Genomic DNA, 26932 nt, shown 5'->3' with positions numbered 1-26932 from the left:
TAACAGTTCAAAAGGCAGTATCCGACACTGAACATACATTGTCTGTACTAAAAAACCTCCTATCCAGAAATATCAATGTATCATTCTTAGCCAGTGCTTAAAATATGTACAACATCATTTTTTTTTAATTTAAAAGTCTTCAGTACATAGTGATACTAAAGGAATCAACTGTCTTTCTATTTCCTGGTACATCTGCGTAAATGATTGATATGACAGTTACATGTATGTAATGATAACATTTTTGAACAATTCTAATTATTATTTAATGCATTTTAATGTTGCATTAGAGAGATTGTCTCAAAATACCACTTGATTGCTGGAATCAAATATTTTGTTACAATCTCTCTAATGCAACACTTCTTATCACTGAAATAGAAAAAATATTATGATGATGATGATGATGATGATGATGATGATGATGATGATGACGAAATGATTACTCGTAGTTAGGCTGTTATATATACATCTCTGAATATAAGTAGAGGGACACAACTAGTTTCACAAGTCTCATCGTCCGGGCAGCATATATACATATAGATCTATATGCTATACATAATGAAAAAAGCACCATCTTTACGGGAAGAATTTCATTTTCATAAAAAGGATTCAGCTGTTTAGCAAATCGCATGCACTGGTAACGAATGACCTTCCGTGACTTTGTCATGTAAATAAGAACAATACTGCAAAATGTTAACAGTTACAAAATACAGAAAAAAAAATTTAGCATGTGACATTACCCTTCAAGCTCCTCAGCGGATCCCAAAGATGTGCAATCGTTATTGCCTGTCTGCTCTTATCTTGAAAACCCGGAAACGATTACAAGCTGTGTTTCGTTAACGCTTTAAATTCATTCTAATGTATGTCAAGCGTCCTTTTGATCATGATTATCATAAACATACATCGCACGTGTTTGAAAACTGTAGGGTCGGGATGCCATGGCTGACGAAGCAGACGACTGGATATTTGATTCCATTGCGTTGTAAATTGTTCATGGTGTTATAGTAGTTATATATAAGCTTAAATCAAATGTATCGATCTGTCATTTATTCGTGTTTTATAGGAGTCTCTCATTATTTAATTCCTCTTTGACTCTGTGAAGGGGATATAGTATAAGCGAATGTTTGAAGATAAAATAACAAAAAACACTTGGATAAAATCACAATAAGTTGAAAAAAGTCTTTCGTCGTTTTGTATATTTTACTCAAGTATGAGATACCTCCACTTAAGTATAAACGAAGATAATTATAAGTTGTTGATTCCCCGAAATAAAACCCTATGATTGATTGACCTTTTGCTGTGAAAGAATGTCAGACTCCCGTGATAATTCCTAAACCTAGCCCCCTTGCATTTGGTCATCTATTCACACTGGAATAGATTTGTATTTAGTTTGATTGAACTGTTTATGTGCTGTGTAATATACAGTTGAGTCACAGACTGATATCTGTCCTTGGTTAAGTGGTGACACATCTGTATACCTTGTGAACTAGTTGTGCACAAGATTAAGACTAGGTTCAAATGAAAATTGGATTACAGGTAAACTAGCTACGTGTACGTGTGCAGTAGACCTAATGCAGACTATTGAACTATCTTCCCAAATTTAGTTAATGTGCCAAAGGTACTCGTATAACACAAGAAGCTTGAAACTAAAATAAAAAAGTATCGGATGCAACATCTCTAATAACGATATTTTTATCGATATGCATCACCATTTTTTACATACTAATCTGTAAGGTGTCATTTAGTCTGACCAGAGACGTATATATATACGTCTCTGGTCTGACTGTTCTCTGACTCTCTTTTGGAATAGTTATTAATAAAATGTTTTAGTGGGGCATCCTGAAAGAAGGTTTAGAAAAACCATGATTTTTAATATTTTTTTATTTTTAATTTTCATGATGATGTTTCTTACAATCCTGTTTATTAATGTTGCATTTCGCATGGTCCTCATTTTGAAATGAGTGACCTCCTTTAGAAAAAAAAACAAACGATATAATGAAAAATCATAAGTAATTAGTAAATTCTTAATGATCAACATTCAAGTAATTTATTTCAGGAAGCAATTCCATTTTACTTACAGATATCGGAATCTGTTTATGTATGATCTTCAGCATGGAATTACGGCCATGGATTGGACTAATAACCAAAGTGAGTATGGGAATTAAGATTTAAAATGAAAAATTTTTCAGTTTGAATAAAAGTTTTAATATCATAAAAATATTAATTAAGATGAATACATAATGAGTACTTCACTGTATATAATGTTCTAACACCTGCCTTATGTGTAAAATTCAAACTTACAAAACTCAGATTTTCTCTAATTATAGTCATGCTAGCCACATGATTTTTAGTTCACCTTATACAAAAGAGCCAGTTAGTTAGCATGTGCCATGGTGCAGCATCTGGCAACTTTTTTCTAAAAATTGTGACTAGTAATGAACATATGAACAGATTTAAACTAAATTCATTGAGAAACATCCTTGTTGGAAGGGGAACCATGTTTTATAGGTATTAGTTGTAGGCTCCCAGGGACGGTGCTCTTTAAGTTTTAAAAGTTATTAAAATTCTACCCCTCCTGTAGGAATGATTGGATTTCGCCAAGATTTAGTCTAGAGGTTTTTGGATAAATTGGAATCAATCTTTATATAAATGATAGGTCTGGACACCCTGGGGTGAGAGAGATGGGGCCTAACAATGAAAAAAATAAACCAAATTATTTTAAATCCTACTCCTCTCTTAGGAATGAATGAATATTGCCCCTGGAGCAATGGGACCTAAGAGGGGCAATAGAATCAATTTATTACTACTTCTGTGAGAATGATTACATTTTGCCTAAATTCAATCTGAAGAATTCTTGGATGAAGGGGAATAAATCTTGTGTAAACACTTGATCTCAGACACTTGTTAGGGAGGGTCAGGGAAAATAGACCAAAAAGTAGAAATCCTTTGTCTTCTGTAGAAATGCTTGGATGTTGTCCCATTTTGTTCTTTCTCATGCTGTATGACTAGCCTTAGACCCAGGGAGGCGAGAGAGCTCAATAGCAGGAATACAGAGTTTCTTCCAATTTGGTCAGAATCATGCTTCTGTGAAGGGGAATCATTTTTGTTTACGGTAAATGGTAGGGCCCAATAGGGGAACCGTTAGTTCTTAAACATCCTACCTTTGTACGGTACCAGGATATTGTCCATGCTTGGTTTGAATCAATTTTCATAATTAGTGAACCTGACTTCTGTTTAACCACAAGGCTGGAACCCAGTCGGGAAATTATTTCATAAATTATATGTCACATCTGAATTCTTTGTTAAAATGACTGAAAAACTGAATTAGCCATGTGGTAAATTTTGACAAATGTTATATTTATGCAATTAATTAAGATGCCTAAAAACATCCCTATCTATAACCAAATTTAATCAATAATATCAAGGAACATTACATTATTCAGATATATACATTGTACAGATTTGTACAGATCAAAAATCAGATTTGAAAGTTAATAGAAAAAATGACAGAATATTGTTCGATATCCTCTGAAACCACAAATGACAACGCATGATCTTAATACAGTACTTTTTGTGAATGTGTGTGTTTTGTTTTTTTCCTTCTTCACGAAGAGCCAGAGCCTTGTATCTACTGAAAATCACTTTTCTTTGGAGTGAGATTTATTTTCATGTTAACACACAAGGAAAGTTAATCACAAATTCAAGTACAAAAATAATTCTGTATGGCTTCCATGTTGATTTGGTATCTGATATTGGTCTTGAAGAGCACATTTCTTTGGTAGCTAATTATTCACAGATTTGTAAAGTCATTTCTAGACTAGCTTGTGTGAAATCATTTACTCATGAATACATCTGAAGAGTTCACAAAATAATGAATTTATGAAATCTAAATTCATTACACTATGTTTGTGTCATTGCCTCTATTTTAGAAATATCTGTGTTAATGTTGTTCTTTAGGTAAAATATGGAAAAATAATCGAAATATAAAAAAAAAATGATGTGAATTGAATTGCAGACGTCTGCATTGCCACCTCCAGTGGAAGCAAACATGAGTTGGCTGAACTCCATCTTCCTGATAAACTCCTCAAAACCAATCAGGAAGAAGCAGTAAGTTTGTGTTACCTGTATAAATGTACTCTATCTTCAAAAAGCCCTGGTTTCAAATTTACCTAAAGTTCCCTCTTTAAGGGGCTTAGTGTGGTATCTGTCAGAAAATAAGCCCATGATTGGTAATAAACTTACCTTTGTAGATAAGTGAATGAAGCTAATATTTCTTACAGAATTATATGAAAATTATCAAAACAAAATTCCATTCCCTACATTGAACCTGTGCTGCAGGTAACAAAGAAAGGATATGCTTCCTGTGATCACTGCATATTGTATCAATAAATATGAGTGGGCTACTACAAGGTGTGAGCTTGGGTGAGTAAATGTGGTAACTTCCTGTTGTTGGTCACTAAAGACAAGGGACTAAACTGGGATAGCTGTACAGATTATTTTTTGAAGCAATATTTCCTGTGGAATTAATCTGAAACAGTCCATGCTTTTGTGATTGAAGTTACTCATTCCTGGGTATCCAGCTAAAATGAAATGGCTACCTAATGTCAACAACATGCATTACATGTTCCGTTGTCCTTAAGACAGTATACAATTATATCTTCTTCCTTAATTTGTTCACAAAGTTGAATCACCAAGTAAAAATGTAAGTTGATTTCTTTAAACAAGTAACAGTCAAAACAATGAGTTTAGTGGTAGAGCCTGTGGCTTAGTATGAGAAGCTGCAATCTCTCCAAGTGTACAAGTCAGCTGAGAAAAGATGATAGCTTGATATGTAGTGCATCTCATTAGATCTTAGATAAGTTTGTGGGATTAATTGTGATGTTGAAATGTTTCACCAGAACAGATAAGTTGTATGATATTACAAATAAACTGTCAATAGTTCTCAAGATTTGTAATATTAAAGGGATGAAATTCACAATAGAACCCAGTATTTGTTTCTACATTACTATAAAAGTCTGGATGAATGCATGTAGCCATTTAATGTGGGAGGAAACGGAAGAAACCAGTCTGACTGTGCAGATGATTCTACACATATACTCAGGGAATCACCCCTTGTAGATGATTCTACACATATACTCAGGGAATCACACTCAGGGAATCACCCCTTGTAAATGATTCTACACATATACTCAGGGAATCACCCCTTGTAGATGATTCTACACATATTGTCAGGGAATCACCCCTTGCAGATGATTCTACGCATATACTCAGGGAATCACCCCTTGTGGATGATTCTACACATATTGTCAGGGAATCACCCCTTGTAGATGATTCTACACATATTGTTGGGGAATCACCCCTTGTAGATGATTCTACACATATGCTCAGGGAATCACCCCTTGTAGATGATTCTACACATATTGTCAGGGAATCACCCCTTGTAGATGATTCTACACATATTGTCAGGGAATCACCCCTTGTAGATGATTCTACACATATACTCAGGGAATGACCAGTTGTAGATGATTCTACACATATTGTCAGGGAATCACCCCTTGTAGATGATTCTACACATATTGTCAGGGAATCACCCCTTGTAGATGATTCTACACATTTACTCAGGGAATCACCCCTTGTAGATGATTCTACACATATACTCAGGGAATCACCCCTTGTAGATGATTCTACATATAAACTCAGGAAATCACCCCTTGTAGATAATTCTACACATATACTCAGGGAATCACCCCTTGTAGATGATTCTACACATATTGTCAGGGAATCACCCCTTGTAGATGATTCTACACATATTATCAGGGAATCACCCCATGTAGATGATTCTACACATATACTCAGGGAATCACCCCTTGTAGATGATTCTACACATATTGTTGGGGAATCACCCCTTGTAGATTATTCTACACATATTGTCAGGGAATCACCCCTTATAGATGATTCAACACATATACACAGGGAATCACCCCTTGTAGATGATTCTACACATATTGTCAGGGAATCACCCCTTGTAGATGATTCTACACATATACTCAGGGAATCACCCCTTATAGATGATTCTACACATATACTCAGGGAATCACCCCTTGTAGATGATTCTACATATATACTCAGGGAATCACCCCTTGCAGATGATTCTACACATATACTCAGGGAATCACCCCTTGCAGATGATTCTACACATATACTCAGGGAATCACCCCTTGTAGATGATTCTGCATATATTGTCAGGGAATCACCCCTTGTAGATGATTCTACACATATACTCAGGGAATCACCCCTTGTAGATGATTCTACACATATTGTCAGAGAATCACCCCTTGTAGATGATTCTACACATATACTCAGGGAATTACCCCTTGTAGATGATTCTACACATATACTCAGGAAATCACCCCTTGTAGATGATTCTACACATATACTCAGGGAATGACCAGTTGTAGATGATTCTACACATATTGTCAGGAAATCACCCCTTGTAGATGATTCTACACATATACTCAGGGAATGACCAGTTGTAGACGATTCTACACATATACTCAGGGAATCACCCCTTGTGGATGATTCTACACATATTGTCAGGGAATCACCCCTTGTAGATGATTCTACACATATACTCAGGGAATCACCCCTTGTAGACGATTCTACACATATACTCAGGGAATCACCCCTTGTAGTTGATTCTACACATATACTCAGGGAATCACCCCTTGTAGATGATTCTACACATATACTCAGGGAATCACCCCTTGTAGATGATTCTACACATGTTGTCAGGGAATCACCCCATGTAGATGATTCTACACATATACTCAGGGAATCGCCCCTTGTAGATGATTCTACACATATACTCAGGGAATCACCCCTTGTAGATGATTCTACACATATTGTCAGGGAATCACCCCTTGTAGATGATTCTATGCATATACTCAGGGAATCACCCCTTGTAGATGATTCTACACATATTGTCAGGGAATCACCCCTTGCAGATGATTCTACGCATATACTCAGGGAATCACCCCTTGTAGATGATTCTACACATATTGTCAGGGAATCACCCCTTGTAGATGATTCTACACATATTATCAGGGAATCACCCCATGTAGATGATTCTACACATATACTCAGGGAATCACCCCTTGTAGATGATTCTACACATATTGTTGGGGAATCACCCCTTGTAGATTATTCTACACATATTGTCAGGGAATCACCCCTTATAGATGATTCAACACATATACACAGGGAATCACCCCTTGTAGATGATTCTACACATATTGTCAGGGAATCACCCCTTGTAGATGATTCTACACATATACTCAGGGAATCACCCCTTATAGATGATTCTACACATATACTCAGGGAATCACCCCTTGTAGATGATTCTACATATATACTCAGGGAATCACCCCTTGCAGATGATTCTACACATATACTCAGGGAATCACCCCTTGCAGATGATTCTACACATATACTCAGGGAATCACCCCTTGTAGATGATTCTGCATATATTGTCAGGGAATCACCCCTTGTAGATGATTCTACACATATACTCAGGGAATCACCCCTTGTAGATGATTCTACACATATTGTCAGAGAATCACCCCTTGTAGATGATTCTACACATATACTCAGGGAATTACCCCTTGTAGATGATTCTACACATATACTCAGGAAATCACCCCTTGTAGATGATTCTACACATATACTCAGGGAATGACCAGTTGTAGATGATTCTACACATATTGTCAGGAAATCACCCCTTGTAGATGATTCTACACATATACTCAGGGAATGACCAGTTGTAGACGATTCTACACATATACTCAGGGAATCACCCCTTGTGGATGATTCTACACATATTGTCAGGGAATCACCCCTTGTAGATGATTCTACACATATACTCAGGGAATCACCCCTTGTAGACGATTCTACACATATACTCAGGGAATCACCCCTTGTAGTAGATTCTACACATATACTCAGGGAATCACCCCTTGTAGATGATTCTACACATATACTCAGGGAATCACCCCTTGTAGATGATTCTACACATGTTGTCAGGGAATCACCCCATGTAGATGATTCTACACATATACTCAGGGAATCGCCCCTTGTAGATGATTCTACACATATACTCAGGGAATCACCCCTTGTAGATGATTCTACACATATTGTCAGGGAATCACCCCTTGTAGATGATTCTATGCATATACTCAGGGAATCACCCCTTGTAGATGATTCTACACATATTGTCAGGGAATCACCCCTTGCAGATGATTCTACGCATATACTCAGGGAATCACCCCTTGTAGATGATTCTACACATATTGTCAGGGAATCACCCCTTGTAGATGATTCTACACATATTGTTGGGGAATCACCCCATGTAGATGATTCTACACATATACTCAGGGAATCACCCCTTGTAGACGATTCTACACATATACTCAGGGAATCACCCCTTGTGGATGATTCTACACATATTGTCAGGGAATCACCCCTTGTAGATGATTCTACACATATACTCAGGGAATGACCAGTTGTAGACGATTCTACACATATACTCAGGGAATCACCCCTTGTGGATGATTCTACACATATACTCAGGGAATCACCCCTTGTAGATGATTCTACACATATTGTCAGGGAATCTAATCACCATCACTTTTCACTCAAGTTCTGTCAGACTTTTTTTCTATTGTTTTATTTGGTTTTTTTATGAGAAAATTTCTTCAGAATTGCTGAATGGATCTGTTTTGATACAGATGGTTACAGAGTGTGTAAGTACATGTATGGATACAGATTGTTACAGAATGTATAACTACATGTATGACTACAGATAGTTACAGAATGTATAAGTACATGTATGGATACAGATTGTTACAGAATGTATAACTACATGTATGGCTACAGATTGTTACAGAATGTATAAGTACATGTATGACTACAGATTGTTACAGAATGTATAAGTACATGTATGGCTACAGATTGTTACAGAATGTATAAGTACATGTATGGCTACAGATTGTTACAGAATGTATAAGTACATGTATGGCTACAGATTGTTACAGAATGTATAAGTACATGTATGACTACAGATTGTTACAGAATGTATAAGTACATGTATGGATACAGATTGTTACAGAATGTATAAGTACATGTATGGCTACAGATTGTTACAGAATGTATAAGTACATGTATGACTACAGATTGTTACAGAATGTATAAGTACATGTATGGCTACAGAATGTATAAGTACATGTATGGATACAGATTGTTACAGAATGTATAAGTACATGTATGGATACAGATTGTTACAGAATGTATAAGTACATGTATGACTACAGATTGTTACAGAATGTATAAGTACATGTATGGCTACAGAATGTATAAGTACATGTATGGATACTGATTGTTACAGAATGTATAAGTACATGTATGGCTACAGAATGTATAAGTACATGTATGGATACAGATTGTTACAGAATGTATAAGTACATGTATGACTACAGATTGTTACAGAATGTATAAGTACATGTATGGCTACAGAATGTATAAGTACATGTATGGATACAGATTGTTACAGAATGTATAAGTACATGTATGACTACAGATTGTTACAGAATGTATAAGTACATGTATGGCTACAGATTGTTACAGAATGTATAAGTACATGTATGACTACAGATTGTTACAGAATGTATAAGTACATGTATGGATACAGATTGTTACAGAATGTATAAGTACATGTATGGCTACAGAATGTATAAGTACATGTATGGATACAGATTGTTACAGAATGTATAACTACATGTATGGATACAGATTGTTACAGAATGTATAAGTACATGTATGGATACAGATTGTTACAGAATGTATAAGTACATATATGGCTACAGAATGTATAAGTACATGTATGGATACAGATTGTTACAGAATGTATAAGTACATGTATGGATACAGATTGTTACAGAGTGTGTAAGTACATGTATGGATACAGATTGTTACAGAATGTATAAGTACATGTATGGCTACAGAATGTATAAGTACATGTATGGATACAGATTGTTACAGAATGTATAAGTACATGTATGGATACAGATTGTTACAGAATGTATAAGTACATGTATGGATACAGATTGTTACAGAATGTATAAGTACATGTATGGATACAGATTGTTACAGAATGTATAAGTACATGTATGGATACAGATTGTTACAGAATGTATAAGTACATGTATGACTACAGATTGTTACAGAATGTATAAGTACATGTATGGATACAGATTGTTACAGAATGTATAAGTACATGTATGACTACAGATTGTTACAGAATGTATAAGTACATGTATGGCTACAGATTGTTACAGAATGTATAAGTACATGTATGGCTACAGATTGTTACAGAATGTATAAGTACATGTATGACTACAGATTGTTACAGAATGTATAAGTACATGTATGGATACAGATTGTTACAGAATGTATAAGTACATGTATGGTTACAGATTGTAACAGAATGTATAAGTACATGTATGACTACAGATTGTTACAGAATGTATAAGTACATGTATGGATACAGATTGTTACAGAATGTATAACTACATGTATGGCTACAGAATGTATAAGTACATGTATGGCTACAGAATGTATAAGTACATGTATGGATACAGATTGTTACAGAATGTATAACTACATGTATGGATACAGAATGTATAAGTACATGTATGGATACAGATTGTTACAGAATGTATAAGTACATGTATGGCTACAGAATGTATAAGTACATGTATGGTTACATATTGTTACAGAATGTATAAGTACATGTATGGATACAGATTGTTACAGAATGTATAAGTACATGTATGACTACAGAATGTATAAGTACATGTATGGTTACATATTGTTACAGAATGTATAAGTACATGTATGGATACAGATTGTATAAGTACATGTATGGATACAGATTGTTACAGAATGTATAAGTACATGTATGACTACAGATTGTTACAGAATGTATAAGTACATGTATGGCTACAGAATGTATAAGTACATGTATGGATACAGATTGTTACAGAATGTATAAGTACATGTATGGCTACAGAATGTATAAGTACATGTATGGATATAGATTGTTACAGAATGTATAAGTACATGTATGGATACAGATTGTTACAGAATGTATAACTACATGTATGGCTACAGAATGTATAACTACATGTATGGATACATATTGTTACAGAATGTATAAGTACATGTATGGTTACAGATTGTTACAGAATGTATAACTACATGTATGGATACAGAATGTATAACTACATGTATGGATACAGATTGTATAACTACATGTATGGCTACAGAATGTATAAGTACATGTATGGCTACAGAATGTATAAGTACATGTATGGATACAGATTGTTACAGAATGAATAAGTACATGTATGGCTACAGAATGTATAAGTACATGTATGGTTACAGATTGTTACAGAATGTATAAGTACATGTATGGATACAGATTGTTACAGAATGTATAAGTACATGTATGGATACAGATTGTTACAGAATGTATAACTACATGTATGGATACAGATTGTTACAGAATGTATAAGTACATGTATGAAACTTACCTGTGCATACCACTTGTATTTTTAAATTTTATCCAAATTTGAAGGTGTTCAATGTTACTGGTAAATACTTTTTATTGAGGTTCAAAAATCTTTGCAAAGGGATTTCAGGAAAGGAACAGTATGTTATTGCAGTGGATGTTAGGGTTTATCCAGGACATTTTATTGAAATATAAAACATGTTATTTTAGGGTTTGATTAAGAACCGTGATTTCCACATGAATGCTGGGTGTTACTGTCCTCATCGAGTGGCCTGTCTTAGACATGTTCCTAAGTCAAGGTAAAGAATTGTAGCTTTTATATACACACTGTAGATCAGGGCCAGGATTAATGTGCTTATTTCTGATATAATGTAGTGTAGATTAAATAAAAAAAATCAAAGATTTTGAAACTTGAGACAAATGGTTATGTACCTTTACTTACATGTACATGTACAATATCATCAGTAAGCAATATATATTGAAATCTTAATCTTACCTGTAACACATTTATGATACCTTGACTACTGCTAATTTGATGAACAATCTTGACATATTTCTTTGACAATGCAAAGGTGGTACAAGCGAGGACTCAGGACTTTGTAAAAGGTTTTGTTTGTGCAGCTAGGTTATTTGAGATAAGAACACATTTAGTTCTTGTTTTTGGCTATTGCTAAAGATTTTTACATGTTTTTATATAAGTGTATTGATATGCTTTTTAATGTAGGATGATTGTAACCAGCTCTGACACAGACACAAGTAAGATACAGTTCTGGAAGCTTGGCAGTGATGATACTGGTAGGATCATATGTTAATTTTCAGAGAAATCAACTTTAAGTCATGATACATTATTACATTATTACCCGACTCTTCCTCACATATACAAATGTAATTACCTTGACCCACATTCAAGGTCACAAGGGTCAAATTTGTTAAAATCTTAAAATTACTTTTCCTAAAGGCACAGAAGCATAATACTTTTGCTGATAGGACATAGTATGCATCATTAGAAAGTCAGCAAAACGAAATTACCCTGACCCTTATTCAAGGTCACGGGAGTTAAATTAGTTAGAACCTTAAAAAAAAAATCTGCTGTTTAACCAAAAGTCACAGAACCCTGATATTTGACTGATAAGTGCGTAGTATAAATCCCAACAATGATTGCAAAAAGAAATAACCTTAACCTGTGTTCAAGGTCATAAGGGTAAACATTTTTCAAAACCTTAGAACAACTTCTTCTGATTGACAAAAAGGTATTAAAGCTTGATACTTATAGGTTCTTGAAATAGGAGCTGACAATATTTTCAGAAAAGAAATTACCTTGACCTGTATTCAATGTCTCATGGGTATATTTTGTTTAAAAAGTTCAAAAACTTAAAATTTCTATGTTTGATCAACTGTCAAAAGGCCCTTAAGCTTAATATTTGGCAGATACATTCTTAAGATAAATCCTGCATTTGAAGCAGCACAATATTATAGATAACAAAATATCAGTGAGGTGAATCATTATTGTACTGAGATTAAATGGTAAATTTGCTAAAATGTTTCAGATGTGATCAAAAATATTACAACAGTTGAAAACATCAACAGTAAAGGGTAGGTAACTCTGTCAGGTAGAGAACACCAACAGTAAAGGGTAGGTAACTCTGTCAGGTAGAGAACACCAACAGTAAAAGGTAGGTAACTATGTCACTTAGAGAACACCAACAGTAAAGGGTAGGTAACTCTGTCAGAGAACACCAACAGAAAAGGTAGGTAACTCTGTCAGGTAGAGAACACCAACAGTAAATGGTAGGTCACTCTGTCAGGTAGAGAACACCAACAGTAAAGGGTAGGTAACTCTGTCAGAGAACACCAACAGTAAAAGGTAGGTAACTCTGTCAGGTAGAGAACACCAACAGTAAATGGTAGGTCACTCTGTCAGGTAGAGAACACCAACAGTAAAAGGTAGGTAACTCTGTCAGGTAGAGAACACCAACAGTAAAGGGTGGGTAACTCTGTTAGAGAAGACCAATAGTAAAGGGTAGGTAACTCTGTCAGAGAACACCAACAGTAAATGGTAGGTAACTCTGTCTCTTAGAGAACACCAACAGTAAAGGGTAGGTAACTCTGTCAGAGAACACCAACAGTAAAAGGTAGGTATCTCTGTCAGGTAGAGAACACCAACAGTAAAGGGTGGGTAACTCTGTTAGAGAACACCCAACAGTAAAGGGTAGGTAACTCTGTCAGAGAACACCAACAGTAAAGAGTAAGTAACTCTGTCACTTAGAGACCACCAACAGTAAAAGGTAGGTAACTCTGTCAGTGTTGTTGGCTGTCAATCTTGATCAAGCCATCAAGGCAAAGAAATACAATGTCTTATCGAGAACATATTTTGTCTGCTTTTTGTTAATGTTGATGACTTAAATTTGGTAGGACTTCCCCCTCCCTTCCTCTCATGCTTTACACAGTATAGTTTTAATATCTCAATTCAGAATTTGGTTGCAACCAAGGGTATAATGTAAAGCACTACTAGCAACAAAGCAAATTATGCCTGAATTTGATCTTAATTATCCTAAGGGAAGATACAGGTACATTTTGTATAAAGTTGATGGTTACCCCTTGGCTGGAGCTGGGTTGCCAATAAAGGGGAAATCAGGGATTTTGTTATTGTGCATTTTACTCCATGGTCTGAAATGTCATTATAGAAGGAAAATCATATTTTTCGTAATTAGCCAGGAAGGGGGCAAGGTAGGGAGCTCATTATGGGACTAGGGTTGACGGGGTTTCAAGTCTGGAAATATTCAGTTATTTACATTCCTATATGTCAAACAATGGGGCGATTTCATAATATGAATTAATAAAGTTAGCTCTTATTTACTTAACAGCAGCCCAGCTCACATTACACCTGTACCAGGTACAAGTCACATGGTGTTTGGGTCTCACCTGGATAATCTGTGTACAGTAGACAGTATTACAGGGCAGATCACATCAAAAGGTAAGGTTTCCCATCTGTTAGTGTCAAGGTCACTGGTTTATTTACATTACCTACGGCATCACTAGATTATATATTCTGTCTGTTTAAAAAATATGTAGAAAGGTCTTATAGTTATCATGATCCTGTTTTGAAATATATTTTTATTCTGTGATGGATAAGTTATTTTTCTCTAATTTCTACCTGAGTAATATTGTCCAGGACAATGTACCAAAGTTCACTGTTCTTGTATTACACACCCACCCACACAGTACAGGCACAAACATGTAAAAATGTGACATGTTCCTTCCCAATATTGATGTCATGGCCTGACAAAATGTACACATCTGTACAAATAGTTATTTGCAGTAACATTTTAATTTTTTGTTCTAATTTTTTACATTTGCCAAATCTTGGTACAGAGAATTCATTATCAGTGTCAAATTGTCAATTACATAATTGCGTATTTTAAAAAAAATGTTTTTTGTGTAATATGGCATCCTTGGTAGTACCATTTTGGTGTTTGAAGTTGATAATTTTCAGTAATTAAAATGAGAATTGAAAAGAAAATACTCTTTCATATGGTGTGGTGAAGGATTGGATATTTCACTGTCGAGGTCACAACATGTTGTAAAACAAAGTAAAGTCTCTGGTTTTACCAAATTGTTTGATGTCAGGTGGAATATCCTTGTAATCCTACACCCCGAGAGAGTTATAATACTGTAATGTACAAAACTATGTAATGTTGCAGGTCTAGAAAGAAGTGAGAAGATCAGCTCTATGGGCTTCACTGATAAACACACATTGATATGCTGTTGTCAACACACTGGTGACCTTGTCACATTTGACCTCAGGGAAGATTCAAAAAAGGTCAAATTTGGACACACTTCTAATGTTTCTGTAGATCAGAAATGTTTCTGGACATGTACTGTAACTGAATCAGGTGTATACAAATTGTCATCTACTGGTGAAATACGTAAGACAGAAAAATTTGATTGGAGCCATGATGTGGGTTGTTGGTTTACTGAACTAAAAACATTGTCAGGCATCAACTACCTGACAATAAATGTAAGTTGAGGAGGTCTAGAGCTTAGCCAAGATGGTCATTTGAGAAAATAAACTTAGTGTTTGGGTAGAGAGTGACTTGGCCAAGGTCAAGCTTAAGTCCAATTGTTTCATGAAGTAGAATTTAGTTCTCATGTCACTTGTTGATATGATTTGAAGGTACAACAGAGTCGTAGCTAGTATAAGACACTTTTAGTTTTGTAGTTAAATGTACAAAGGTTTATCATATGCTGAAAATTGAAGTTGCTTTTACTGAGATAGAATGTCATTGGTGCCTTTGTTGAAGCTAAAAATCACATGATACTTACAACAGACTTTTCTAGTAGTGTTCTGCTACCCCAAATGTCTTTATATCAATGTTTTCATGTGTGCTGCTTGTCAGGATGATAGATTGAAATGAATATTTTACACATATTTATCACTAAAATTCCAGTCATTGACATTCAAGACTTCACCTGTTGATTTGTTTTAGGAGTCTAATTCTACCTAAACAACATACATATGGTACAATTGTGTATTTACATCTAGTCTAATTAAGCATAAACTCATGTTTTTTTCAGGTTTTACCAAGAGATGAAGATATAATTTATATTTCTGGTAAGTATTTACATTAGACGATTTAAACTAGAATCTGACAGTTAGATGAAGAGTGATATTACAGGTATATTTGTATATGGTTGAAAAATTTACTGGAACAAAAATCATGAAAACCAAGGCTACATGACTCAGACAACCTGTAACAAAAGGGAGATAACCAATAACTAAGTAATGATAGTCAAGAATATAGATAAAATTGTTTATTTTATTTATAACACATGTGATTCACACAAATGCTATTTAGAATCCTTATTTGTCACACAGTTCACAAATGATCTTAGAATTTCCTTGTCACGAAAATGTAAAACATCTTCCTCTTCTTCTGGAAAATCTCCAGGCAGTGTACAGAGGGTATTTCCTCAGTCGAGAAATGGTAAATAAACCAATCCATGAAAGATACACAATGGGAAAAATTGCTTTGGGGTGAAAATGCCTCTTGTATGGAAAAAGTTTTAGTATCCTGTAATTCTAACTATAAGTATAGAACAGGTGAACCTCAAACATGTATAACTATTTGAAGCATTTTGTCAGTCCACGTCTAAACTTTACACAAAACATTTGAACTTAAATTGAATACTTGCTTATCTGGAAGTTATATGTCATGGTCCAGCAGAGTTTGAAATAATGAGGTTTGACTGCTGTTGAAGGTTGGAGTTACATGACTCCATCCATGAATCTGTAATAATATGATTGTGTAACACTATTATATTAACAAATGTCTGTATGTAACTGACTTTCTTTTGTAATAAGTCATAATTTTATTTTTCTTCTTTTTTTTAAAGGTTTCGACAGTAATGTGTATATATACAAATTACCTATAATGTGCAGTGCAGAAAGCCATAAAGAAAGTGAGATGTCCAAATATTTTTTCAAACATGAAGGTCATTGGCAGAATACAACTATAGACAACAAGAATGACCAGCTTACCACTGTGACTCATATACTGCATCCATGGCAACAGGATGTGGCTCTTTCTGCAGCTACAGACGGTTCATTGCATGCATGGCAGTTCAATGAAGTTTATGATAAATAAGAAGAAGATCAGTGTAAATTCTTTGATTTTATGTTTGTTGTCCAAACAGTCAGGGTCATTTTGAGGGGAATTTCCTGGTAATTGGTCTTGCTCAAGGACACAATTATGTCAACACCCATCAGAATGATTCTCAGCTACCTGAGAAATACAAGTCACACTGACTTGAGGTTGTCACAACTTGGATCTACAGGTAATGTTCTAAAGTTCAATGCCCTACCTATTGAAATACCTCTAGCCACTTAAATGCTAACTAACTCACAGATTTCAAGTATTTATGCTGCTGGTCAACATTTGTAAAGTTTCACACACTTGTGCTTATGTTGATGAAAATCTTGGTGGGTGTGAAATGAACCAATTATAAGCATGGGAAATACTGTGGTACATACTAAGAAAATAGTGAGGATTTTACTTGGAGGATTGCAAGGCAATATATATCATCATGAACACATTAAAAATATACTAGTTCTTAACCTGGGTGGTCTTGAATCATGGCCCACTTTTAGAGGTCACAAGAAAATGTCCATTAGAATTATTGTTCATACGTAATTGCAATTTATGTGCCTTTTACGATATGTAAACTTTAGTCTTCTCGCAAGTACAGCCTTGTAACAACATGTACAAGCCGCCCAAAGAGAGTTAACAGGCACTAATTCCCAGCTGTCTCAACTGGTTTGTTCAGTTTGTGTTTCTCAGTTCCCGGATTCCCCGCCAATATGTTTCTTGGTTGACAGGTTTTTCCTCTCCGCGGCTTCTCCCGTGTTCCGGTATCGTCTCCCCTACGAATGTTCTGGCCATCCGTATGTTTCAGGTTACCTTGCCTTATAAAGATATAGAAAGAGAGACTACCAACAAGATAATTAAGTTATTTTAATCATTTTCAAAACATATATTAAGTATGTTTGTAAATTCTGAACCGTGCAGTTTTTAATTAAAACGTGGTAAACGGGTAACAACAGAGTCTACTACTCGATCGGCATGTCTCCAAATTATATAATTGAACGTGGTATGTGAATCCTTAACAAAATCTTTTGTGTGGTTGTTTATATTGGATACATGTATATACCTTAAATATTTATTAACAAAATGGTGGCATACATTACTAATGAGTCGCATTATTCTTTTAATGCTCCTTGAAAAATATCTTGTCCATCTGTCTTTCCGTCTGTTCTTTCTTGTCCGGAGCATAACTCTGCCCAAATTAAGGAAGGATCGTGGAATTTAACGTATTCCTTGAATCATACTAAGACAATGAACTGTGTCCTAAATTGAGGGTCCTTGACCCCTCAATTCCAGATTTACTGCCATTGTTGAAATATTGTGTCCGGAACACAACTTTCCTTGCATTTAAACTAGGATAATGAGACATGGTATATACATTGATCATACTAACCTGATGTGCATTGCACCAAATTCAGGGCCCGCAACCCTTAATTAAAGAGTTATTGCCCTTGGTTAAAATTTTGGTTTAGGACACTTAAAATTGCTTGCAATTAAAGTAGGAAGATGAAACTTGGCGGATACATTAAATCATATAACTAAATTTACACATCAATTTTTCGACGTGCCAGTGTTCCAGACACTGGTATTTATAATCCAAGACAAAAATTGGATTACGTTCAACATTCCATTTTCCCGCTATATTCAACATTAAAAAATACGATTTCCGTCATAAAATTATACATTTTCCGATAAATTAAGCTATTTCCGATTTTAAACAGTGACAGTACATGTTCCAAGCCACGATTATTAAATATTTAAGGTAAATGAATAAGTACAGTGTACATGTAGAAACAGCCTTTAAAACTTCGCTAGATTTACATGGATCATATCATTCCTTTATAAAAAAAAAAGTAATTCCCCACTAAGTATGAAGCTAACATTGACGAATATAAAAGGGTACGTGTAATGATTCCTGTGACCGTAATGAGTCCAGTACGATCAATTTTGATAGACCTTGATCATTTTAGATCACCGAGCCCGGAGCGATAAAGCGAGTTTAACCAATTAAAATCAAACGGTGAAATATACGGGCGATATGGATCCTCGGATTTTCATTTACTAGGTACATCATATAACATCCTTTTGTCAGAATTCCAGAAACAGCATCGCATATCCATCCTATAGTGTTTGTATCGCCATATCTAAAGACATGTTGCCATCACCTCTATTTTTGCACTACATATCAACAACTGACAGGTACAATCACAACAAAGAGATTCAGGTTGATGACGATAATAGGGAATCCTTTTCGATGTACATCAAGATCTGGCTTGAAGTTTGATGTTCGTTAATATGTGTGATGATTCTGTAGTTGAAAAAAAATCAAGGAAATATCAACATGGCAACATAATCATAGTCCAAACCCAAATTCCATAAAACTACGGCAAAATATGGACGAAAGAAATGTTTACACGGAGACTCATTAAAAAGTGCAAAGAGATTAAAACCAAGTGTTCAGATAGAGTAAGCGTCTTCTGTTTCATCGACGACACCCGCCATTTTAATAAACCTTGGTCAATACAAATAACGTCATGCTCTCAAATGAAAACAAGTATTTTCTCATCTGGGAACGTCGGACTGGCCGAGATTAACATGGAAGATATCGTCGATGAAGCGGATGGGTTACCTGTCTAAAGCACCTGTAGTATTCTTCTACCTTTTCAGGAGACTCCGGGTAAGATTTCTTACATCCATATTTACTCTAATTTATCGAATTTGTGTTTGACACGTCGGATATTTCTCTGTTTCTCACATCCATATTCACGGACATGTATCAACGTAAGGTTTAGGACTGAATTCGGAGGATATTGACCACTTCAAAAGATTAAGGAAAAAATCCTCCGGAATGCAGTTATCGTAACAACAACAGGAAACACTTTCCGTTTGATCTTTAATCTAAAACTAATATTTGTAAATTATATAAATGTACAAAATATATATACATTCCAATTTTTAGTATTTTCACACGATGTTCTTCATCATCATACATATGGAATATATAAAAATATGTCACTTGTAAGCAATCGTCAGTAAATTTGAACACGAAATCATTAATAAGCAAGCTTAGCGCCTCTATCGCTCACCTGGTTTTGCTTGGCTGAAATTTCTCCATCAAAATTATAGGAACATGAATATTCATTATCTAAGCAAAAACCATGTCTATTTTTCCGTTGTGTGCCGACCCTCTGTGCCTAAAATGGGGTGAGGAGTCCGCCATACTGTTTATGCTTCAGACCACATTAGACAGAATCCTGCCATTGCTACAGATTAGAAGAAGGATTTTAAAGAATTTGTTAAATTTCCCTATAAAGGATCTTGTCTCTACTGCCCATGGGGTTCGAGATCCACAGTTTACACAAAATTGATTCCCCTTCACCCAGCAATGCTTCAGACCAAGTTGGGAAAAATCCAGTTACTGTTACACGAGTATAATTTTGTTTATTTCCTCCAATGAGTCCTATCTCGCTCCAGTCCTAGTAGGTCGTGACCCAACGTTTAAAAAATTTACTCTTCTTCACCAAAAAATGTGTCGGACCAAAGGATTTTGTTACATTTTCCCTTTTGGGCCCCGCCCCAGGGGCCATATCCACATTTGATATAAAATGCGTTAAACCTTCCGTAGGGCTACTTCATGACCAGTAGAGATTTGTAACCGAGACAGTTGACGGACGGACGCCGCGGTATGACAAACTCACCGGTCCTTCCGATATCAATAAATAATTATTATCTTTAATACAGTCTTTACCCATTGATCAGTAATTCAAGCGGTTATACATATAATTTTTGTATGCAAGTTTGCATAGCCTTTTCACACCCAATCTCTTTTTATAGGTCATTTTAGACATAGCTTGTGAGCTTTTTTCCCGAGCATTTTAGGCACCATTTTCATTTACCTACGTTTCAATTTTATGTCTATACATTTTGTATATGTCATAATGTCGGAACATAATAAGTACATCTGTCATCACAGTTATCGTAATCATCTCATTTAGATATAAACTTACAAATACGTATGTAGTATTCCTGTAGGATGAAGGCCTATTTTCAAGCAACAGTGTGGTTCTGTTTACAATAGCAAAATCCTCTGAGATATCGATCACTGATGCACCCAGACTGCGAACCGTGACGGTTGGTTCGGGAAATATCATCCAATATTTTAAAGTCATTTTTTCCTATTTGTTTTAATGTACTTTCGAATGTTGCGTTCCCGGGTGTGGTTCTTATCACAATTAGGTATTGTTGATCATAGTGTTGTTCAGGGGACATAATCAAATTGAGCAAAGTAAATTTTGTCTCTTTTTCAGCTTTTCTTTCGAGGCTATTTTGGAGAGCTCTAACCTCTAATACGGTCTGTAAAGACAATTTAGCACACTTGTCACGAACAGGAACTAAAATATCATTGATACTATTCAATACACGGTTTGCAATAGTGTTTACCATTGGTTCTGATTTATTTACAGGTTTTGATGAGTAGCATGCGCAATAATGCTCAGGAATTTTCGCATTAGCACACGACTGACTTTTAGGAAGAGGCCTGAACATGCTGATAGGCCTTCCTGTGGGTTCATCGCTTGAAATGTCACTCTTGATATTTCTGTATCTTTTATATAATACGTCACGGAGTGCCTCGTGTATGTTGTAGACTGTTGTTAGCCTGTTTTGATTTTCTTTTATGTTTTCAACTATCGATGGATATTTATTTTTTAACACTTCCGGTAGTACCATAGACACAAAAGGCATTCTGTCCTCAATTCGTCCGACGTATGTATTCCTGATTTCGTCGAGTCTTGACCCATGGTCACTATATAAAAGAAGAACACTTCTGTTCAAATGTCCTTCTTCATGCATCCATTTTAAGAGCTCCATGAAATCATTATCACCATATTCTAAGAAATTTACATAATTATGTGCTAGTTCATTTAACCACGCGAAAGCAAATTTGCGTTTTCCTTTATAAATATGCAAGAATTTCTTCAAGTAATCTACAACTAGCATATGGTTTGGTCGGTTGCCGTAACACAACCCAGATGAAGTCTTCATTTTCATCGCCTTAGATTCAAAATACATGAAGACTTGATCTATCATATATTGCATGGGCTGAATTTTCCGCAGAGCCAACCAAAAAGGTCTACTGTAATGGGTTGTAGGCTGTTTCGAAAATCCTAACGGTATGGAATGGTCGAAAGTAGCTATCTCGGGCCAGTCTTCGCTGTGCATTGTGACATAACCTTGCTCCTCAAACTCGTTCCAGATAAAAGGGTATGTTTCGGCATGAACATAGTGATAATCAAATTTAAAGTCTTCTAATGGTTTCCCACAAAGTAACGCTATCAGATTCGGGAACGTGTTGTCCCCTACCTTGTTGTACCCTTTAAAAACATATCCACCAAGGGTTTCCGTTAAATACTTCACAGTTTTAGGAAGTTTTCGGATGGCTCCTAACCGTGAAACAGAATCTATTCCAAACATAATTACATTGAGATCTTCCTCCGTCTCGTCTTTGAATTCAGTCTTTTTTTCGTGTGTTTTTCTGTCTATTTTCTGGTGGAGGTTTTCGTATTTGATTTTCCCAGACGGATTCCGACATCGGACGACAAAGTAATCTGCCGGCACATCCACGGGTTCTGAGAAAGGTATCTCGTTCTCAAAGTGGATTTTGAAATCTGTAATACGACTTATGATGCTGTAGACACAATTCAGTTTCGCATTTCTGGATGAATTGTACACGCTTTCGTTGAACCTCAAAACACCACTCATATCTACATATGTTAGTGATGGCGTCGAGTCGCACTCTAATGGCTGTGGGTGCCAACTATAGAATTGATTAATTGTGGGATCGTTTATATCAATATTAGGCAGAATGCACTGACTATGGATGTCCTTGTGTACAAACACATAAAGTGGTTCTTGGAGATAAGTAATATAGCCATATATCAGGAAAACTGTACCTAATAATAGCATAAATACTATCTTTTTCGAGGTTCGCCTTATTGGAGACATGTTCACATACGAACCAAGCAATGGTGATACTTTCAACGTAATGTTTCTAACGTCAGGTAACCACGTAAATGATATGCTAAGTTACAGCAACGCGACTGTCATCAACAGCGGTCCTTCCATACACATCATGAAAACATCACACTGCTCGATAGCATTCCGCATGACGTTGTATTGTTACGAAACCTACATCTCAGATGCAGTTCTTTTTTCAAATGTCTTTTTGTCAAAGACAGTCTTCAGATATCAAGGGAAAGTAGTGATGTGATGTTACCCGACTTCCATCTGTAATGAATAAGAGAATCAGGATTATAATTAGTAGTCTGTATAAAGAGATAACGAAATTTGCATCATCAGATCGACCTTGTTAAATAGAATGATTACAGGTATAAGTCACGTGCTATATGTATCGGTCATATTACCGTCTTCTGTTGCACGATAACAGCAAATACCACTCCTAGTAAAATTACACGTGACAAGTATGTTTACACTAGTGGAAGGACCATCCAAGCAGCCGTATCCAAACTTAATTGACTATGTATTAACAATAATAACTGATTTGCAACACACGTGTTGATTTTTCATGCAAAATTTCAATAAATACAGATATTGCGTCCCATTGAAAGGATGACGAATTCTATTTCTGTCGTATTGGTCCCATCATACACACAACAATCGGTCTCCGGACCTTAATTACAAGTTTAATTATCCAATTAAACGTTGGCTTCACAATTAGCGTCATCATCCTGTAGCAGTTACTTACGTGAACATTAAAAAGTAGCACGTTTATACCAGACGTGAAAACATTTAACGTGGTTGCGTGCATCTTCAGGAATGACAAATACGAAACCGCCAAACCAGTACGAACATTTGACGAAATCTTATCCCCACAACTTCGAGAGAAATTAATTTTTGATTTTTTTTTTTACTAAGGACTGTGATCAGACACTTCACTAGATTTAGTATTTGGACAATGAAGTGCTGAGAGTATCTTTCATTGATAAGAGTCTATATCTGTGCGTGACTTGTTAAGACTAGTTCTTGTACAATATTTTTGTAACAGGTAAAAACTTTCTAGTGCCGCATTTTCATATTAAATTCATATTCATATGATCGGTAATTTCACACACCGCTTCTTGTAGCGTATCAAAAGCAAATTTTACTTTCGTTTATATTGTCATTCCGTAACACAAATTAGCTATATGTAAAGTCGGTCATTAAGAGTAGCGTACACGTGTGCGGGACGGAATGACGTGAGTATAAATATATTTGAATAAAAGTAAAAAGTAGTTTTTTTCTGTTTGTTTACTGTCATTTCAAATAATAGATTAAATAAGGCTGTTTGTCCATACTTCGTTCAACAGTAATCAACGTCAGGAAACTGATATCATCAACCTTATTTGGATCGAAATTCGGATAAGTCGAAATGTTTTCCACGTTCCCTTGAATTTCGAGATAACGAATTTCGACAGTAAATAAACGGTAAGTCTCGATTCGCTTTGGCTGGAGGGGCGGGGACGAATAGGGGAAATAAGGCAAAGTGTTTGAAAATCTTTTTCTGTTTGAGTTCCAGGATTCGGTCCCAATTTTGTCTAAATCATGTTTGTTTGAAGAATTTTTTATGGATGTTGGATCTCGGCCCAGTGGCATGTCCAGCATTGATCTGAAGCATACTGGGACGCAAGGAACCCAATCTTGTATAACACACACACACGCACACATACCCGGCAATCAATATTTCAGATTTTTTTTCTTCCTTTTGGAAATCCTTGAATAAACTGATAAGAGAAAATCAAGAAAACTGTGTAAGATATATACAAACGGTACACAGGTGGAACAATCTAGTTATTTGGCTTTAAATAACCTTATCATAAACTGTCATGCTTAATCAACTTCTTTATCTTTGTAACCACCCTGTCAAACCTTCAGGTAGTAAAACGGGTCAATGTTGACCATAGATAACATGCATATACCTTGTCCTATCATTATATAAACACACGCTGTTAAATTCTGAGTCTTCGTAAGGTTATATCTAAATCACATACTACGCGCCCTTACACACATCACACATATTGACGGTATTCAATAAATATACGCCTCCATTTTCTCTGACAAAACCGCTTCATGGATATTTGGTGTCTAGGTTGTAGATGGTGACAATGAGAAATCGATCATTAGCATTACATTGAAACTTGTCTTTTTGTTCGTAATTATCACCCCACAAGTATCAAATCTGATATACTGATTTCCGCTGTGGCTGGACTATAAAAAGGTATATTGATGGTGTTCTTACCCCTACAATACAGGTAGTTGATTTTGACGAATTCAGTTGCTTTTGTTTCAGCTTTAGACCTCCTCAAAGTCTATCGCTTTAAACTGAAGAAAATGCTCGTTATCGAATTGAAATTTAACTGTAGTTTTCAAAATAAAATACATAGCATTAAACGTGCGTACATTGAATGATGTGACAACCGATATATTTCTTCTTTTTTGTTCCAGTGTTTTACAGCGCTCATATCAATGTCACGAGGATTCTGGTGTTTTGACTAATTAAATGTCGGATCGGTCTGGATGAACGGTTTTGAAAAATAACTCGACTTTAATATCATTTCACGATTCAGTAGTATAACAATATATAACGCAACTATTTAATACCTGTGGATACAAGTGAAGTTTTGTACAATAGCCCAATTTCACACTCAGTAGCAAGGAAAGAATATTTGCTTTAAAACTAGTATCGATTTTCTTTCGCAATAATATGTCTTACTAATTAGGAGTAATTGGTCAACATTTTAGACATAAACAATGATGGCTTTAGTGGTCAACTTTGACCTATTTTAAAATTCGGTGTCAGGAATTTCTTATCCGATATAAAACTAGGCCTGATTGTGAAGCGATATGATGAGCTAAGTAATGCAGATACTTTTTAACTTACCGTATCAACCAATTTGCCTGTACCCACTCACAGTCGTAAATCCAGTGCACTGCATAATTATATATAACTCAAATCAAGTTTGATATCCAATTGTTTACGTTGTTCGTTTCTTTGCTTCCAAGTTGTAACATGACACCTGTGCCACGTGACTCGGGCGTTACGTTGTCTTAGCTGTGATGGTATGCAGACGCATGTACATATGTGTCAGCGACGCTATTTTGAGGGTCCCCGAATCACGCAATTGTTTATATTTCAGCATACAGTAATGAAAAAATATATATAGGTTTCAGTTTAAAATAGATTTTATTATGTTAGTAAGGCGTATCAAAACTTATAACACAATGTATTTATCATCTAAGTCGATATGTTTTCTTTATGCCTGTAGAAGGATTTCCTAGACTTGGCCTGTTTCTTAATTCATATCATAGCTAAGATCTTATGAGCCTTAAATAATCATTCTATTGAGGATAATATGTTAGGAGAACGAACAAGACACTAGTAACGCTATATAATGATAGTACACGTCTTTTGTAGACAGCTGGCTACAATATCCTACTTTTGCAACATTTAAATACCCTCCAGCGTAACGTTGGACCCGTAGTTACTCACCTATAGAAAATAGAAGATATAGGGTAGAAAAATAGGCTTTGCCAGATTATGTCAAGAATAGAGTGTAGTGTGGAGTTCCCTTACAGGATTTGAAAATGGACGAGATGACTGACGTCCTGTTAGCTT

The 26932-nt window shown here is 35.5% G+C and overlaps 2 protein-coding genes across 4 annotated transcripts; one reads left to right on the top strand and one right to left on the bottom strand.

The window, feature by feature from the left end:
* Positions 1–901: 901 nt before the first annotated feature.
* LOC132551012 (WD repeat-containing protein 73-like) lies at positions 902–18351 on the top strand. Of its 3 annotated transcripts, none has more exons than XM_060215115.1 (10): positions 902–979; positions 2078–2145; positions 4013–4104; positions 11831–11919; positions 12345–12415; positions 13168–13213; positions 14488–14594; positions 15322–15638; positions 16196–16232; positions 17015–18351. In XM_060215115.1, the coding sequence occupies exons 1-10, from the start codon at positions 936–938 to the stop codon at positions 17263–17265; spliced, it is 1122 nt and encodes a 373-aa protein (XP_060071098.1). In that variant the 5' UTR covers positions 902–935; the 3' UTR covers positions 17266–18351. The 3 variants fall into 3 exon arrangements, with proteins under 3 accessions (XP_060071098.1, XP_060071097.1, XP_060071099.1); XM_060215114.1 differs by having other exon boundaries at positions 14485–14594; XM_060215116.1 differs by having other exon boundaries at positions 937–993; positions 14485–14594.
* A 1928-nt stretch (positions 18352–20279) lies between these two features.
* Positions 20280–26280, bottom strand: LOC132551013 (uncharacterized). Its single transcript, XM_060215117.1, has 2 exons — positions 26198–26280; positions 20280–23547 (listed from the first exon to the last, which is right to left on the bottom strand). The coding sequence occupies exon 2, from the start codon at positions 23263–23265 to the stop codon at positions 21310–21312; it is 1956 nt and encodes a 651-aa protein (XP_060071100.1). The 5' UTR covers positions 23266–23547; positions 26198–26280; the 3' UTR covers positions 20280–21309.
* Positions 26281–26932: the final 652 nt, after the last annotated feature.

The sequence above is a fragment of the Ylistrum balloti genome, unplaced genomic scaffold (assembly GCF_031769215.1).
Source record: "Ylistrum balloti isolate Yb309-2 unplaced genomic scaffold, AGI_CSIRO_Ybal_v1 Utg370164, whole genome shotgun sequence".
Classification (NCBI taxonomy): domain Eukaryota; kingdom Metazoa; phylum Mollusca; class Bivalvia; order Pectinida; family Pectinidae; genus Ylistrum; species Ylistrum balloti.
Note: the sequence above shows the minus strand (reverse complement) of the source record. Positions and strands in the feature narration are given on the sequence as shown.